This window comes from Phyllobates terribilis, unplaced genomic scaffold (genome assembly GCF_046119375.1).
Source record: "Phyllobates terribilis strain yellow unplaced genomic scaffold, ASM4611937v1 Scaffold_9__5_contigs__length_417890890, whole genome shotgun sequence".
NCBI classification, from domain to species: Eukaryota; Metazoa; Chordata; class Amphibia; order Anura; family Dendrobatidae; genus Phyllobates; species Phyllobates terribilis.
In genome coordinates this window covers 287,568,553-287,585,495 of record NW_027362769.1, presented here as the reverse complement: position 1 = coordinate 287,585,495, position 16,943 = coordinate 287,568,553, and the positions used below count along the sequence as shown (strand labels likewise).

General features: G+C 45.9%; 1 protein-coding gene across 1 annotated transcript in view; it reads right to left on the bottom strand.

Annotated features, from left to right (window-relative positions):
- DNAH7 (dynein axonemal heavy chain 7) overlaps positions 1-16,943 on the bottom strand; it is a 505,238-nt gene that overhangs the window by 286,635 nt on the left and 201,660 nt on the right. Inside the window, exons 21-23 of the mRNA XM_073647873.1 lie at positions 15,565-15,705; positions 15,265-15,477; positions 7,439-7,548 (exon numbers count right to left, since the gene is read on the bottom strand). Coding sequence (XP_073503974.1) covers positions 7,439-7,548; positions 15,265-15,477; positions 15,565-15,705 — 464 coding nt within the window. The remainder of the gene's footprint in view (positions 1-7,438; positions 7,549-15,264; positions 15,478-15,564; positions 15,706-16,943) is intronic.

Genomic DNA, 16,943 nt, shown 5'->3' with positions numbered 1-16,943 from the left:
TGGAATCACAGTCTCTGCCCCTATATCATGCTGCTCTAAGATGGGATAAAAAATATTGAGACAGATTCCCTTTAACCCCTTCAGGATTGGGCAATTTTTTGCTTTTGCATTTACATTTTCCCTCTCCTTTCACCAAAATAGATAACTTTTTTATTTTTCTGTTGACATAGCATTGGGGTTTATTTTTTGCTGGACAAGTTGTATTTTTGAATACATATCAAGTAGAAGAGTTGGAGACTCTGGCACGGTCTGTAATAAGGTTAAATCCACTGGGTTTACTTCTGGTCATATAAAACTAAAACAGACAGTAGTTTAAAAACATTAAAATTAGATTAAGAATGACTGAATGAATGCGTTTTCAATCCAGCAACTGGATCTTCGTCAAGTTCGTTTGAATGACACCATTCATTTTACCTTATAGTACAGAATAATGGGGAAAAAATCCAATTGCGGTGAAATGGTGAAAAATATGCAATTCTAACATTGTTCTTTGGATTTTATTTTTACGGCATTCATGTGGTTAAAAATGACCTGGATAGCCTGATTCTCCAGTTCAGCCCAATTACAGCGATACAAAACTTGTGTAACGGGTCTGGGAGGTGGAACCTGAGCTACTATACAAAGGGGCAGTCCTTGTACGGAAGCGGGTGGCTCCCAGGGAAGGCGGGCAGGTAGTCACGGCAAGTGACAGGGACAGTCTCTGGATAGAAGGGCAGGAGGTCACGGCAAGTGACGGGAACAGACTCTTGACAGGCAGGTGGTCACGGCAAGTGACAGCAGGGTAGGAGTCTCTAGACAGGCAGGTGGTCACGGCAAGTGACAGGAGGGTAAGAGTCTCTCGGCTGGCTGGCAGGTGGTCACGGCAAGTGACGGCAGAGCCTCCAGGTAGGCTAGCTGGCGGGTAGCAGGTGAGCGCTGCCAGGTGAGCGGATAAGGGTCTCTCGGCTGGCTGTCAGGTGGTCACGGCTAGTGACGGCAGAGCCTCCAGGTAGGCTAGCTGGCGGGTAGCAGGTGAGTGCTCCCAGGTGAGCGGATAAGAGTCTCTCAGCTGGCTGGCAGGTGGTCTCAGGCAGGTATCAGGCAGGTATCAGGCGGGTGCTTCCTGATCTGCAGGCGGACTGGTCCATAGACAGACTGGCGGATGCTGGTAGACAGACTGTCGGACCGCAGGGAATGCAAGCAGGTAGACAGAACTGGAAAACAGACTGGCAACGGGACCTGAGGGCTGAAGCAGAGGTGAAAGGCTTTGCAACAACTTTGCTCGGGCACCTCCATTTTGGAGGAGATGCCTTATATATGGGAGCTCCACCGGCAATTGGCCGGGGACTCCTTAGAACGGCGCGCGCGGCCCCTTTAAGAGAGAGGTAGCGCGCGCCCTAAGCATAGTGCCCGGGAAGCGGCGGGAAGAAGACGCCGAGGACGGAGCAGGGAGGTGAGAGGAATGGCGTCTCTGCCTAGCAGGAGGCAGGGACGCCGACGCTACAGTACCCCCCCCTCCTTTAGGCCCCCCCTTTTTTAGGCCGGAGAGAAATTTATCAAGGATGAGCGGGGCATGGATGTTCTCCTGGGGCTCCCACGTTCTCTCCTCAGGACCAAACCCCTTCCAATCCACTAGAAAAAAGGTCTTTCCTCTTACCCTTTTGGTGGCCAGAATGCTCTCTACCTCAAACTAGTCTTCAGCGGAAACCGGAGCATGAGGCATACCTGTAGACTTGGAAAAAGAGTTAAGTACCACAGGTTTGAGGAGAGATACATGGAAGGAGTTAGGGATCCGCAAGTTGGCCGGGAGTTTCAATTTATAGGCCACCGGGTTGATTTGTTTGATAACTTCCAGTGGGCCGATGAACCGAGGCCCTAACTTGTAGGAAGGAATCTTGAGCCGGACATACTTGGACGAGAGCCAGACTTTATCTCCAGGATGGAATTGGGGCGGATCCAGACGTCTCTTGTCAGCCTTTTTCTTCATCCACTCGGAGGACTGAAGAAGTGCGGATCTGGTACTCTCCCAAATGGAGGAGAATTCGCTAACAAGAGATTCCGCGGCCGGATTATCCACAGCGGCGGAGACGGGAAACGGGATCCGAGGATGTTGACCGTAGACAATAAAAAAACGGGGATTTGGAGGAAGACTCGCTCTCGTGATTGTTATAGGAAAATTCGGCCCACAGTAAAAGATCCACCCAGTCGGAATGGTGGGCATTAACAAAGTGCCGGAGGTAACTGGTTAAACTTTGGTTGATCCGCTCTACTTGACCATTGGACTGTGAGTGATAAGCAGATGAGAAGTCCAAGGTGACCCCCAGCAGTTTATACATGGCTCTCCAGAAGAGAGAGGTGAACTGAACTCCTCGGTCGGATACGATGTGGAGAGGGAGACCATGAAGACGGAAAATATGATGGATAAAGTCTTTAGCCAATTCAGATGCAGACGGAAGGCCCGGCAGGGGAATGAAGTGAGCAATCTTAGAGAAGCGGTCAGCGACCACCCAGATGACCGTACAACCAGCAGAGACAGGAAGATCTGTCATAAAGTCCATGGCTATATGCTGCCATGGGGCAGCAGGTATGGGAAGAGGCAGAAGGCGGCCGGCTGGCAGATGTCTAGGAACCTTGTTGCGGGCGCAGGACGCACAGGCTGAGACAAAGTCTATTACATCCTTGTGCAGGGTAGGCCACCAGTAATGCCGGGTAATAAGCAGGAGGGTCTTTTTCTGGCCAGCATGGCCAGCTAGCTTAGACAAATGTCCCCAGTGTAGGACTTTCTCATGATCAGGTACTGTTACGAACGTCTTACCGGGTGGAAGACGATTAAGATCCACGGGAGCCACCAGCATTACCTTGGCGGGGTCGATGATGTGCTTTGGCTCCTCCTCTAGATCGGAGAACAAAAAGGATCGGGACAAGGCATCAGCTTTGATATTTTTGTCTGCAGGGCGAAAATGAAGAATGAAATCAAAGCGGGCGAAGAACAAGGACCACCGGGCTTGGCGCAGGTTAAGTCTTTGGGCACTCTGGAGATAAGCCAAGTTTTTGTGATCCGTGTAGATTATTACCGGGTGAAGAGCCCCTCGAGCAGGTAACGCCACTCCTCCAGTGCCAACTTAATGGCTAACAATTCTCGGTCTCCTATAGAATAATTGCGCTCAGATGAGGAGCAGAGTTTGGAGAAGAAGCCGCAGGTTAACATTCTTCCGGAAGACGACTTTTGGGTGAGCACTGCTCCGGCTCCGGAGGAGGAAGAAACTACTTCTAAGAAGAATTGTTTGTGGCTGTCCGGACGGTGCAGCACAGGAGCGGAGGAGAAAGCTTGTTTCAAAGACAGGAAGGCCTCCTCTGCCTCGGGCGGCCATTCTTTGGGATTAGCGCCCTTACGGGTGAGCGCAGAGATATGGGCAGTCCGGGAAGAGAAGTGCGGAATGAAGAGGCGGTAGTAGTTGGCGAAGCCCAGGAACCGCTGGATAGCCTTTAACCCCTCTGGTCGGGGCCACTTCTGGATGGCAGACAGTTTCTCAGGATCCATTCGTAGACCGGTCTGAGAGATGATGTAGCCCAGAAATGGAAGCGAGGTCTGCTCAGAGAGGCACTTCTCAAATTTTGCGTAGAGGTGGTTTTGCCTGAGCCTGAGCAGGACCTGACGAACGTCCCTCCGGTGTGTGGGGAGATCCGGAGAGAAGACCAAGATGTCGTCCAGGTATACCACCACGCAGGAGTAGAGAAGGTCACGGAAGATATCATTGACCAACTCTTGAAAGACGGTGGGAGCATTACAGAGACCGAAGGGCATTACGAGGTATTCATAGTGGCCGTCCCGGGTGTTGAATGCCGTCTTCCATTAATCCCCCTGACGGATACGAACCAGGTTATAGGCCCCACGGAGATCCAGCTAGGTGAAGATTCTAGCACCCCTCAGACGGTCAAATAATTCGGGAATGAGCGGAAGGGGGTATTTATTCTTCACCGTGATCTGGTTAAGGCCTCTATAGTCTATGCAGGGACGGAGTGAGCCGTCCTTCTTTTTAACGAAGAAGAAGCCTGCTCCCGCCGGGGAGGTAGATTTCCGGATAAATCCCCGGGCCAGGTTCTCCTCGATATATTCAGACATGGACCGGGTCTCAGCAGCGGACAAAGGGTAGATACGCCCTCGGGCGGAGTAGCGCCAGGTACCAAGTCGATGGGGCAATCGTATGGTCTATGAGGAGGTAATGTCTCTGCTTCCTTTTTATTAAAGAAATCAGCATAAGACCAATAGGGTACCGGCAGGCCGGGTAGATTGGCTGGGGGAGGAGAAGGACGGGCAGGACGAAAGGGAACTAGACAAGTCTTATGGCAGTCCTGTCCCCAGCGAAGAACTTCTCCGGTCTGCCAATCAAGCACAGGTGCATGTTTCTGGAGCCAAGGTATGCCAAGCAAAAGGGCATGAGAGAGTCCAGGTAGAACATGAAAGAAGATGCTCTCAGAGTGCAGCATTCCCACCTGCAGAGTTATGGGTTCGGTGATAAGTTGGATGGGATGTGCGGTAAGAGACCCCGACATTTCCGGCAGCTCCAGAATCAAGTTGAGCTAGTTCAAAGTAACGGTTCTCCCCGCAGACGATAGAGACCGACAGCATCAGAGATGGAGAGGGTTTACTCTTGTCTAGGACGACCTCTCTGAGCGATCCTAGACACAGGCGTTTCCCGACCTCTCCGGACAGGAACGGATCCGGTGCTCCTTACTGCCACAGTAGAAGCAGCTCCCCTCGGCACGGCGTGACTCTTGACGGGTTTTGACCATCTTGGTCTGGTCGACCTGCATAGGCTCGGGTGAGTGCGCCTGGGGAGTAACAGAGGAAGTGACGGGATTCTGGAAGGTAGGAGCAAGGCGAGGAAACCTCCTCTCACGGGTGACCTCTTTGGTGCGCTCCTGGAACCGGATGTCAATCCGGGTGGCAAGAGTTATTAAGTCGTCGAGAGTGGTAGGAATGTCCCGACCGGCAAGTTCATCTTTAATCCGGCCGGATAGACCTTCCCAGAAGACGGACACCAGGGCGTCGTTATCCCAGGCAAGCTCAGAAGCAAGGGTATGGAACCGTATGGCATATTGGCCCACGGTGAGACTCCCTTGACGGAGGCGTAGCAGAGATGAGGCGGATGAGGTCTTTCGTCCTGGTTCGTCGAAGACTTTCCGGAAGGCCGTGAGAAAGGCTGGCAGGTTGGACACCAGGGGGTCTCCTCTCTCCCATAGAGGATTTAGCCAGGCCAGCGCCTCCCCAGTGAGATGGGACATGATGAAGGCCACTTTGGCTCGGTCGGTGGAAAACTGTTGTGCCAAAAGTTCGAAGTGCAGGGTGCACTGGTTAATGAAGCCCGTGCCTGACCGGGATCTCCACCAAAACGAGGGGGAGCGGAAAGGCGGGGACCGGGAAAGGATGCCATGGTATTGATGGGCAGCGGCGCTGCCGGGGTAGTAGTTGTGCGAGTGGAAGCCGCTCCCGACGAGGTAGTCAGTGTGTCCAGGTGGGAGTGAACACTACGCAGGTGGCCCAAGATGGAGTCCTGTTGGGACCTCTGACGGGAAAGTTCATGACATAGGTCCGAGAGCGAGGGAGCTTGGGTGCCACTGGGTTCCATGGCCCGAGCAAACTGTAACGGGTCTGGGAGGTGGAACCTCTGAGCTACTATACAAAGGGGCAGTCCTTGTACGGAAGCGGGTGGCTCCCAGGGAAGGCGGGCAGGTAGTTACGGCAAGTGACAGGGACAGTCTCTGGATAGAAGGGCAGGAGGTCACGGCAAGTGACGGGAACAGACTCTTGACAGGCAGGTGGTCACAGCAAGTGACAGCGGGGTAGGAGTCTCTAGACAGGCAGGTGGTCACGGCAAGTGACAGCAGGGTAAGAGTCTCTCGGCTGGCTGACAGGTGGTCACGGCAAGTGACGGCAGAGCCTCCAGGTAGGCTAGCTGGCGGGTAGCAGGTAAGCGGATAAGGGTCTCTCGGCTGGCTGGCAGGTGGTCACGGCTAGTGACGGCAGAGCCTCCAGGTAGGCTAGCTGGCGGGTAGCAGGTGAACGCTCCCAGGTGAGCGGATAAGAGTCTCTCGGCTGGCTGGCAGGTGGTCTCAGGCAGGTATCAGGCAGGTATCAGGCGGGTGCTTCCTGATCCGCAGGCGGACTGGTCCATAGACAGACCGGCGGATGCTGGTAGACAGACTGTCGGACCACAGGGAATGCAAGCAGGTAGATAGAACTGGAAAACAGACTGGCAACGGGACCTGAGGACTGAAGCAGAGGTGAAAGGCTTTGCAACAACTTTGCTCGGGCACCTCCATTTTGGAGGAGGTGCCTTATATATGGGAGCTCCACCGGCAATTGGCCGGGGACTCCTTAGGACGGCGCGCGCGGTCCCTTTAAGAGAGAGGGAGCGTGCGCGCCCTAAGCACAGTGCCCGGGAAGTGGCGAGCGCTGCCAGAAGTGCGGGAAGAAGACGCCGAGGATGGAGCAGGGAGGTGAGAGGAACGGCGTCTCTGCCTAGCAGGAGGCAGGGACGCCGACACTACAACTAGCATTTTACTTTTATTTGAATGGTAAAATTCAGAAGTTTTCAAAAAGAAATGTTGGTTTTAGTCGCATTTTCCAGTAATGAAGCTGTGGGCTTCGTTTTTTTTTATGGTGAACTGACATTTTCATTGGTGACGTCTTGATCACTTTTTATTACATTTTTTTTCCTTTGATAGATTGGACTTTTACGGATGTAACAATACTAAAAAGGTTTATTTTCTTATTGTTTTAAATCCTTTATTTTTAATAGGCGAAAAAGGGGCGATTCAATTTTTCATATTAAAGAAAAAAAATGTCTTTTTAAAAACATCATTTTTTTTACTTTACATTTTATTTTTTTACTTGAAATGTAGATCACAGGATTGTTTATACTATACACTACAATACCAGATATACGTGAGCTTCAGAGGAGGACCAAGTTGGCAGCGATGGGGGTCTTCAGCTATCCTAGTAACCCATTGGCGCCCAGCAATCCCAACGACGGGAGCCGGCACGCGCACATCATTCAAATGCCTCTGTCAGAGACTAACAGCAGCATCTAAATGATTAATAGCTGCGCCCAGAACTCAGCTCCAGCAGCAGAGACATCTTACAGCATCAGATGGAGGGGGCTATGCTCCTGAGTCTCCTCCACAGCAGCCCCCCCCCCACTGGGGAAGTACAGTTTCCCCCATTTGAGTGAAGGGGTTAAGTATAATGACCAAAACTTATAATAGGTCATGAGAATCAGATTGATGGGGGTTCCAGTTCCTGTCTCCGGCAAAGATAAACTGTGGCATAGGAGAACCTCTGGCTATCATTCTTAGTATTCTTTGTCTGTGTGGATTCTCAGTCTGCAGGGTGATAGGAGGTGGCAGGCATCATGTATGGACCAAACAATCCTTTTAGACACTCGGTTTACAATACCTGTAGCATCTATCTGTTAGTGGAGTGATAACCAATCGAGGTGTATTGCCAAGATACTCATATCCATATTGCAATTCAGCATTGATCATTTTTGTTTGCAAATGTCCTTCCTGCATAAGAAAAGAATATTAATTAATAAAAGTTATTACAGAGCATCATAGGTAGGGAATATTTAAAAGTTTACTTGATTTTTTTGTTTTCTATTGCTGAACAGAACTGCAAAATAATAAAAGACACAGTGCCTTTAAAAAGTATTCATACTCGTGAGCTTTCCCACATTTTTCCACCATACACTCACAACCTAAATGTATTTTATTCGGAATTTATGTGATATACTCCTGCTCTGTGGCCTCCCTTCCAACACTCTTGCGCCCCTCCAACCTATCCTAAACTCTGCTGCTCGACTAATCCACCTGTCCCCCCGCTATTCCCCGGCCTCCCCCCTCTGTCAATCCCTTCACTGGCTCACCATTGCCCATAGAATTCAGTTCAAAACCCTAACCACGGCATACAACGCCATCCACAACCTGTCTCCTCCATACATCTGTGACCTAGTCTCCCGGTACTTACCTGCACGCAACCTCCGATCCTCACAAGATCTCCTTCTCCACTCCCCTCTTATCTCCTCTTCCCACAATCGCATACAAGATTTCTCCCGTGCATCGCCCCTACTCTGGAACTCTCTACCCCAACATATCAGACTCACACCTACCATGGAAGCCTTCAAAAGAAACCTGAAGACCTACCTCTTCCGACAAGCCTACAACCTGCAGTAACCACCGCTCCACCACATTACTGCATGACCTCCTCTACCCTCACCTACTGTATCCTCACCCATCCCTTGTAGACTGTGAGCCCTCGCGGGCAGGGTCCTCGCTCCTCCTGTACCAGTCGCTGACTCGTTTTGTTAAGATTACGTAAATGTTTTTGCTATGTATATCCCTATCACATGTAATAATAATAATATAGCTCCCGCCCTGACAAGGGCAGTCCACAGCTGACCCTAAAGATCTGATCAGCCCTACATAGACCCTACAGAAGTTTCCCAACGCGTTTCCTCACCATCAAGTGATTCATCAGTGGCCACTGCCTTTTCTATATACCTGCATGGAGGGTTACCATACCCTAGACCAATGATAATAATTTTTCTGTTACTCCCCTGATGAATCACTTGATGGTGAGGAAACGCGTTGGGAAACTTCTGTAGGGTCTATGTAGGGCTGATCAGATCTTTAGGGTCAGCTGTGGACTGCCCTTGTCAGGGCGGGAGCTTTGGGGTCCTAGGGACAGCATATGAGAACAGGGCATTATAGGGTCAGAGGTGGATGACCGCTGGATTAACCCTGTGCTATTCTGTGGAGAAATTCGTGCTGCAGGACCGGTGAGATTGTTCCTTTTCTTTCTACTTATGAATTTCCACTGTTTGCATATGATAGTCTCTCTCTACTATTAAGGAGTAAACATTATTGTAGTAAATTAAGGAACATATATCTCCTGTTGTATTTTCTGAACTAGTCTACCCCACTGGGTGAATAACATCCCTATTTATGTTTGTTTGTGTGTATCTAGATACTATTTAGATTTTAATTATCCCATTAAAAGTTATATTTTAATTCTGCCATTTTTTGCTGTATATGTCCGATTCTTGTTGGCGGATCTTTTGTGGCCAGATGGCCTTTTTTTGAGATTTGTATGTATTTGCTGTTTATTGTATTTTTTTTTTATAACCTAACCCTGCTTTACACTTCTCCAAAACTTTATCCCTGAGCTATCTGGCGTGTTACTTTTCATAATGCTGTTTGATCCCTAATGTTCTCAAACAAACCTTTGAGGCCTTCACAGAACAGCTGTAGTAATACTGAGAATTGGAGATTTTATTTAGGGGTATCAGAAAACAGGGAGCTGAATACAAATGCATGTCAAGATTTTTATATTTACATTTTTAAAATAATTAGAATTTCATGTATAATATCCTTTACATTTCACAAATACTTGCTACTTTGTGCTGGTATAGCACATAAAATCCCAATAATATACATTTAAGTTTGTGGTGTAACGTTAAAAAGTTAATGGGGTATAAATACACTGCTCAAAAAAATGAAGGGAACACTCAAATAACACATCCTTGATCAGAATGAATGAAATATTCTCATTGAATACTTTGTTCTGTACAAAGTTGAATGTACTGACAACAAAGTCACACAAAAATCATCAATGGAAATCAAATTTATTAACCAATGGAGGCCTGGATTTGGCGTCACCCCTAAAATTAAAGTGGAAAAACACACTACAGGCTGATCCAACTTTGATGTAATATCCTTAAAACAAGTCAAAATGAGGTTCAGTATTGTGTGTGGCCTCCACGTGCCTGTATGACCTCCATAGAACGCTTGGGCATGCTCCTGATGAGGTTGCGGATGGTCTCCTGTGGGATCTCCTCCCAGACCTGGACTAAAGCGTCCGCCAACTCCTGGACAGTCTGTGGTGCAACGTGACGTTGGTGAATGGAGCGAGACATGATGTCCCAGATGTGCTCAATCGGATTCAGGTCTGGGGAACGGGCGGGCCAGTCCATAAGCTTCAATGCCTTCATCTTGCAGGAACTGCTGACACACTCCAGCCACATGAGGTCTGGCATTGTCCTGCATTAGGAGGAACCCAGGGCCAACCGCACGAGCATATGGGCTCACAAGGGGTCTGAGGATCTCATCTCGGTACCTAATGGCAGTCAGACTACCTCTGGCGAGCACACGGAGGGCTGTGCGGCCCTCCAAAGAAATGCCACCCCACACCATTACTGACCCACTGCCAAACCGGTCATGCTGAAGGATGCTGCAGGCAGCATATCGCTCTCCACGGCGTCTCCAGACTCTGTCACGCCTGTCACATGTGCTCAGTGTGAACCTGCTTTCATCTGTGAAGAGCACAGGGCGCCAGTGGCGACTTTGCCAATCCTGGTGTTCTGTGACAAATGCCAAGCGTCCAGCACGGTGTTGGGCTGTGAGCACAACCCCCATCTGTGGACGTCGGGCCGTCATACCACCCTCATGGAGTCAGTTTCTAACCGTTTGTGCAGACACATGCACATTTGTGGCCTGCTGGAGGTCATTTTGCAGGGCTCTGGCAGTGCTCCTCCTGTTCCTCCTTGCACAAAGGAGGAGGTAACGGTCCTGCTGCTGGGTTGTTGCCCTCCTATGGCTCCCTTAACATCTCCTGGTATCTGCTCCATGCTCTGGACACTGTGCTGACAGACACAGCTACCCTTCTTGCCACAGCTCGCACTGATGTGCCATCTGGGATGAACTGCACTACCTGAGCAACTTCTGTGGGTTGTACTATAGACATCGCCTCATGCTACTGTACCTCTAGGGGTGAGAGCAATGGCAAAATTAAAAAGTGACCAAAACAACAGCCAAAAAGGATGAGACCAGAGAAATGGTCTGCGGTCACCACCTGCAGAACCACTCCTTTATAGGGGGTATCTTGCTAATTGCCTATCATTTCTACCAGTTGTCTGTACCATTTGCACAACAGCAGGAGAAATTGATTCACAGTGTTGCTTCATAACTGGACAGGTAGATTTCACAGAAGTGTTACTGACTTGGAGTTACATTGTGTTGTTTAAGTGTTCCCTTTATTTTTTTGAGCAGTGTACTTTTTCAAGGCACTGTATATCTAAAAATGAATAAAAAAATAACACTTTGGCTCATGGATATGACTGTATTATGACTATTTTGTATAGTGTGGGTGCAGGGCTCATATTGTTGCGCCTGACATCACCACCACTGTACCTCTGTACGCTTTCCTTTTTATGGCATCTGACAGAAAATAAATTGTGGCACTGATCCTAAAAGTTATTTCTTATATTCCTACATCCAATATGTTCTTTAATTTATAAATCCTTATTAAAATGAGGCCAGCCTGTTTATAAACCTTGCTGCATTGGCATATACTCCGCTTATTACACTAATATATAAATCTCCTTATTGAATACATTTCCTTCAGATGCATTAAACCTAAATAAGAGCTGACGACCCCCGCTAGGCTGGCTGTATTCAGTCATAATGAGTGGCCGCACAGCTAGCTACAGCCGATGCAATACTCTGACAGCTGTAAAATACTTTCATTATAATCATACTGCACAGCCATCCCAGCTGCCATAAAGCCAATCTGATGGTGGTTATTAAGGGCCTGACATAATCCATTACCAGCTTTTCCAAAATATATCTATATTTAGATGTTTATGTCAGAAATGGATGCTTTACTGTGCAGCAATTATTTTCTTACCACTCAGTTGTGTGCAATATGCATAGTTTGCCTTGGTAAATGTGAAGATCTCAGACGTTGAGGTTACTGCATACGACAGTTACCAATTCTACTGACTTATTGCCAATAAATAGAGATAAAAGCCAGCTCCGCAGGTCCATATCTCCTATTCCCCTATGTGCACAACTTGGCAACAACAACATACAAGAAAGTCCAACTCAACCAGGTACAATGTGAGGAAAGGTCTTCCTTTATTTCATAGGCGCAACATGTTTAAAAACATATCATTGAGTCCCAAACAGCAATGTGTTTCAGATTGTGCTTTATCAAGCTCTTGTAGACAGGAAGTGCCACCTTAAAGAGAACCTGTCATCAGGATCTTATTCCCCAATCTAATGGTATGAACATAAAGGCACTGTAATGCTGAGTAATTCCTTACCTTTCCGGTAGAAATCCGTTTTACCGCTTCAGAGAAATCCATATTAGAAATTGTATGCTAATGAGCTGCAAGTGCAGTGGGCGGGGCCTGCACCTTCAGCTCTGCTTCCTCTCTCCCAATTCACTGCCTGCTGCTTGCCTCCTGCCTCTGCCTAATCACTCCTGTGTCAGTGACTTGTCAGACAGAGACAGTAGACAGGTAAGGAAGGCAGAGAAGCAGCAGAGCTATAAGGGTGCTTTTACATTGTGTTCTTTCCCCCGTTCTGGGCCCCGATGGGGCTTACATCAGAATCTCCAGCAAAATAAGTTTCAGGCATATGTGCTGACGAGGCCATTGACTATAATGCTCCAGAAGGGACACCATGTACTCTGTCGTGCATCGTTTTCGGCCGCATACACCTACTGGAGGCGGACACCAAGATGTAATCTATTACAGCTAGCTATCCGCCTACAATAGACGTATACGGCTGAAAATGATGCACAACAGAGCACATGGTGTCCCTTCTGGAGCATTATAGTCAATGGCCTCGTCAGCACATATGCCTGAAACCCACTTTGTGGTGGGTTTGGACGTGAGCCCCGATGGGGCCACTGAATGAGGGAAAGAATGCAGTGTGAAAGGGCCCTAAGTGAAGTGCCCGCCCACTGTACTTGCAGCTCATTAGCATACATTTTTAATTATGGATTTCTCTACAACAGCAAAACAGATTTCTATAAGGTAAGGATTTACTCAACATTAAAGTGCCTTTACATACATGTCATTAGTTTTTGGTATAACATCCTGATGACAAGTTAAATACTTCTCCAGTCAGAAACCAAGATCCTGCAAATGCAAAACCACTTGGCTGGACACCATATGGGGAGAAAAAAACACTATACATACCTCGTATGCAAAAACATGTAGCGTATATAGACCTTAAAAAGCACTGAAAGCTAATCCTCCTCATCCTCAAATATATGATTGCACTGTATATTATGTACATAGAATATCTTCAGAAGCAGTACAGAAATATAAAGTTGAGAATTTTGTCTCCCAAGATGATTAGTTTTTAATGAATGTAAAATCTATATATTCTACAGGTTTTTGCATACAAGGTGTGTCTAGTGCTTTTTTCTCCCCATGCGGTGTCCATTCCAGTGTTTTAGCATTTGCAAGGTTACATTTCCGTACCCACTGTATATAAGTTGGAACTTCGGATTTTTCTATTCAAAGACGTTGTTGGTGGGGACAGAGGTAAATATGCTTTTAAGCCTGTTGCACCAATGAAACAAAAAAGACCTTTTCTCACATTACAGCCAGTCGTGATGGACTCTCTCACATGTTATTGAGCTTTATCAAGTAGATATTTATGCAGCAGTCCCACTTTATAGTGGTCTCACAATCTCAATAGAGGATTTCTACAAAAAATACATGAAATGGGTCGTGTGCTACTAAAATAGAAGTTACTACTGTTATTTTTCACTTGGTTTTGGAAGCTATTTTTACAATAGTGACAGCAGGAAGTTTCGCCATAGAAGGTTGAGTTCATCTCAGCATTATAAGTTTCGTTATTCTGTTCCATATTAGGGATACAATAGAATAATTCATGGCAGAGACCGACCCTGTTGAGGCCACAGTAGGAAAAGTTTGAGAAGCCCTGATCTACAGTATGCCCTCAACTCAACATAGATCTACATCAAGCTTTGTAAAACCTTGTTCCTTCAATTGAACCATAGTTTTTCAGATTTGAGTATGGCAGGTACCAACAGCTGATTGCTCCTTATTCTATACTTGGAGAATTTCGTATACAAGACAACCTGAGATCTACTAACAAAACTTGATTTCCTATTACATTTACAGGATGCTCGTAGATCAAGTCAAGGAAATTGTGTCTTATCCGTCTATAGCGGAAACATGGAGCATTTAATAAAGCCCATATTAACAAACTGATGTTTTACTCTGAAATCCTGACAACTATGTCAGTTTCCCATGGAATAGCTATGTAGTTAGAATATAGTCGTTTTATTGTAATACTTACATTTTGATTTTATTTATTTTTTTACTATAGAACATATACTTGTCACACAAAGGTGCAACAGAGTTGACCCAGTAGTGTTAAACTAAAGTGGGAAACAAAATGTAAAAGCTATAGACAATTTATTAAAACAATACCAGACAGATTTGTATTAACTTAGTCTATGTTTTAATTTACAACATAAAAAGTGGTTTTCTGGTTTTGGAAAACCCATATTACATGATTACAGCTTGTTTTACAAAAACAAAATGTGTTTTACTCATAGGCCTAGGTCTCCACCTGCTGCTCCTGGTATCTGGTTTTGTCTGCAGTACTTATGTCACATTAACAGCGCTGCAGCCAAAGAGAAAGATCAGAACCACTGAGCTCAGTTATTGGCTGCAGCGCTATTAATGTGACATCAGCACTGCACCAGTCACTGGGCGACTTGGTGCTGGACATGGGGAGGGTGAGTCTTTGAATTTTTTAAACCACCCTTTTAATACCAAGAATTTTATTTAAAATTTTACAATTAAAGCTCAAGTGGCTTTTCTAAATGGGCACAAGTTCACATTATGTGTTTCATTGTTAACAAAAATAAACGTATTCACTTACAAAAACAATGTTTGATAGAAGTTATGAAAAAGAAGAAACAATTATTTTAAATGAAGTGTGTCTTCATTAATGACTGAATGTTGGGCTGCGTACATAACAGAAAATGTGTTTTCTGCACATGATTTTTTTTAATCTTTCATCATCTATATTTAAACACTGCACTCAAATTAAGAAGAGATTGCAGATGAGCTTTGCAGTCAAGCAAAATGACTTTGCAAATAAATATCACGCCATATCTGCACATAATAAAGAATTGTGACAAGAGAAACAAAGTGCCATTTGAAGGTAATTTAGCTTAATTATTTTTTTAATTGGTTTCCTCTGTAATCTAAAGTAAAACTGTATTTTCAGTTCTGGAATATAATCATTCCAGTGATCAAGCGCTAGCTTTTTTTTCAGTACTTGATATTCAGCATTTTGTGATTGTAAAAGGATCATTACACACTGCAAGCATCACAAGTATTATTTAACTGGAATTATAATAAAGAAGGCAGATGAAAATCTTCGTCTTACCTCCCAGTAGTATCGCAGTTGGCTTAACCATTCAAAGTCATTTTCATCACTAACTTGTTTTCTAACTAGCGCTGCAAGAACATCCCTTGCATGGACATCCAGGACCACAAGTGCCCCGAGAGTCACCCGGTTCTGCTTTGATAATGTTCCACGCACCAGGGCCACAATGTCGTCAATCTGTTTATTGTTTTGTTCCAGGTAATCTTCAAGGGCCTAATAACATAAATGACAACATGCAGATTTATCCATGGCACATCGTGACAACCGTGTGCAGTGGTGAACCATCTCTGCCATACATACCTTCTGGCCTTGCCTGATAGACAGCTGAACGTCATTTGTCCAGAAACACTGGGATACACACAATACAGTCTGTCCTGGCCATTCCCTGACCCAGTCTATACGTGTTGCGTTAGGGTAGGCTTCGATAGCTTCACCAATCACCTGAAAAACAGATGTATTCCTTCAATCACGGACATACAATACTCAAGTTCTAATATTGGCTTCCCTAAAACTCATAGGGAAACCTACTTTTGTCTCTTTTGGTAATACACTGCATTGCTTATCTTGTACTGATCCTTAGTCACACTCTGTATATTAATCCTATGTTCACAATTTTTCTGGCCACATTTGGAAAGAGAGAACAAACTAACCAATAAACAGAACACTAAGGGGCCACCTACATTGGCCGATAAAGGAACGAGCGTTCATAGGAGAACTCATTTCCCAATTATCGCCTAGTGTAAACAGGCTGCCAAACACAAGACAAACCAGCTTGTCGCCTGGTGTCATCATCGTTCTTGGCAGCACATAGTCCTATATAAACAAAGTATGTGTGGCTGAAAGCAATGATACTCTATCAACACAGAACAATCATACTACCAATCGTTCTGTGCGGAAGGCAGTGTGGATGGCTTCTTAAACAGACCATTAAATGACTGGTTGCCAGCTTGCATGCATGTGGCCAATCGGTAGTCGTTTAATGGCTGCTGTCGGCTGGTGTAAATCCAGCATAAGGCTATGTGCACAGGTTGAGTATTTGCAGCAGATTTTTCTGCATCAAAAACCAGAACGATAAATGGTATGTGTAAAATATATGCATTTTGACGTGTTTTTCCATACATTTTTTATGCGTTTTTACTTGGATTTTTGTCTCCATTTCAATAGGTGAAAAAAGCTGCAAAAATGCTGAAAAAATTGACAATCTGCAGACTTGAAAAAAACGCGTTGAAGGTTCAAATCACTAAGGAAGAACTGAGCAGCATGTGCACGAGATTTCAGAAATCTCATTCATTTTGCTGGTGCTGTAAAGTGCAGTGTTTTTACCCTGAACAAGCCCTAACAATTCAGCACCTGGAATGAGGCAAGACAGTTATTTTTGCCTACATCAGATTCCTAAAAAGGTCTGAAGATTACACATACTAGAAAATATACTAAAAAATACACATACTAGAAAGCAAATTTCCAGAACAAGTTCTGTGCAGACAGTGAAAATTAATCTCTGAAGCCTGCACAATTGTGAATGCAACTCTGTGGTATGAGATAGGGTGTAAATCTACATGGAATACTCTTTGTCTATAAGCATGGGGGGAATGATGTGCTGAAGATGGAGGAGAGGGATGTACCGTTACATCATGGGAAAAGATACATAATGAGCTGCAAACCTTCTGGAGTAAAGAATG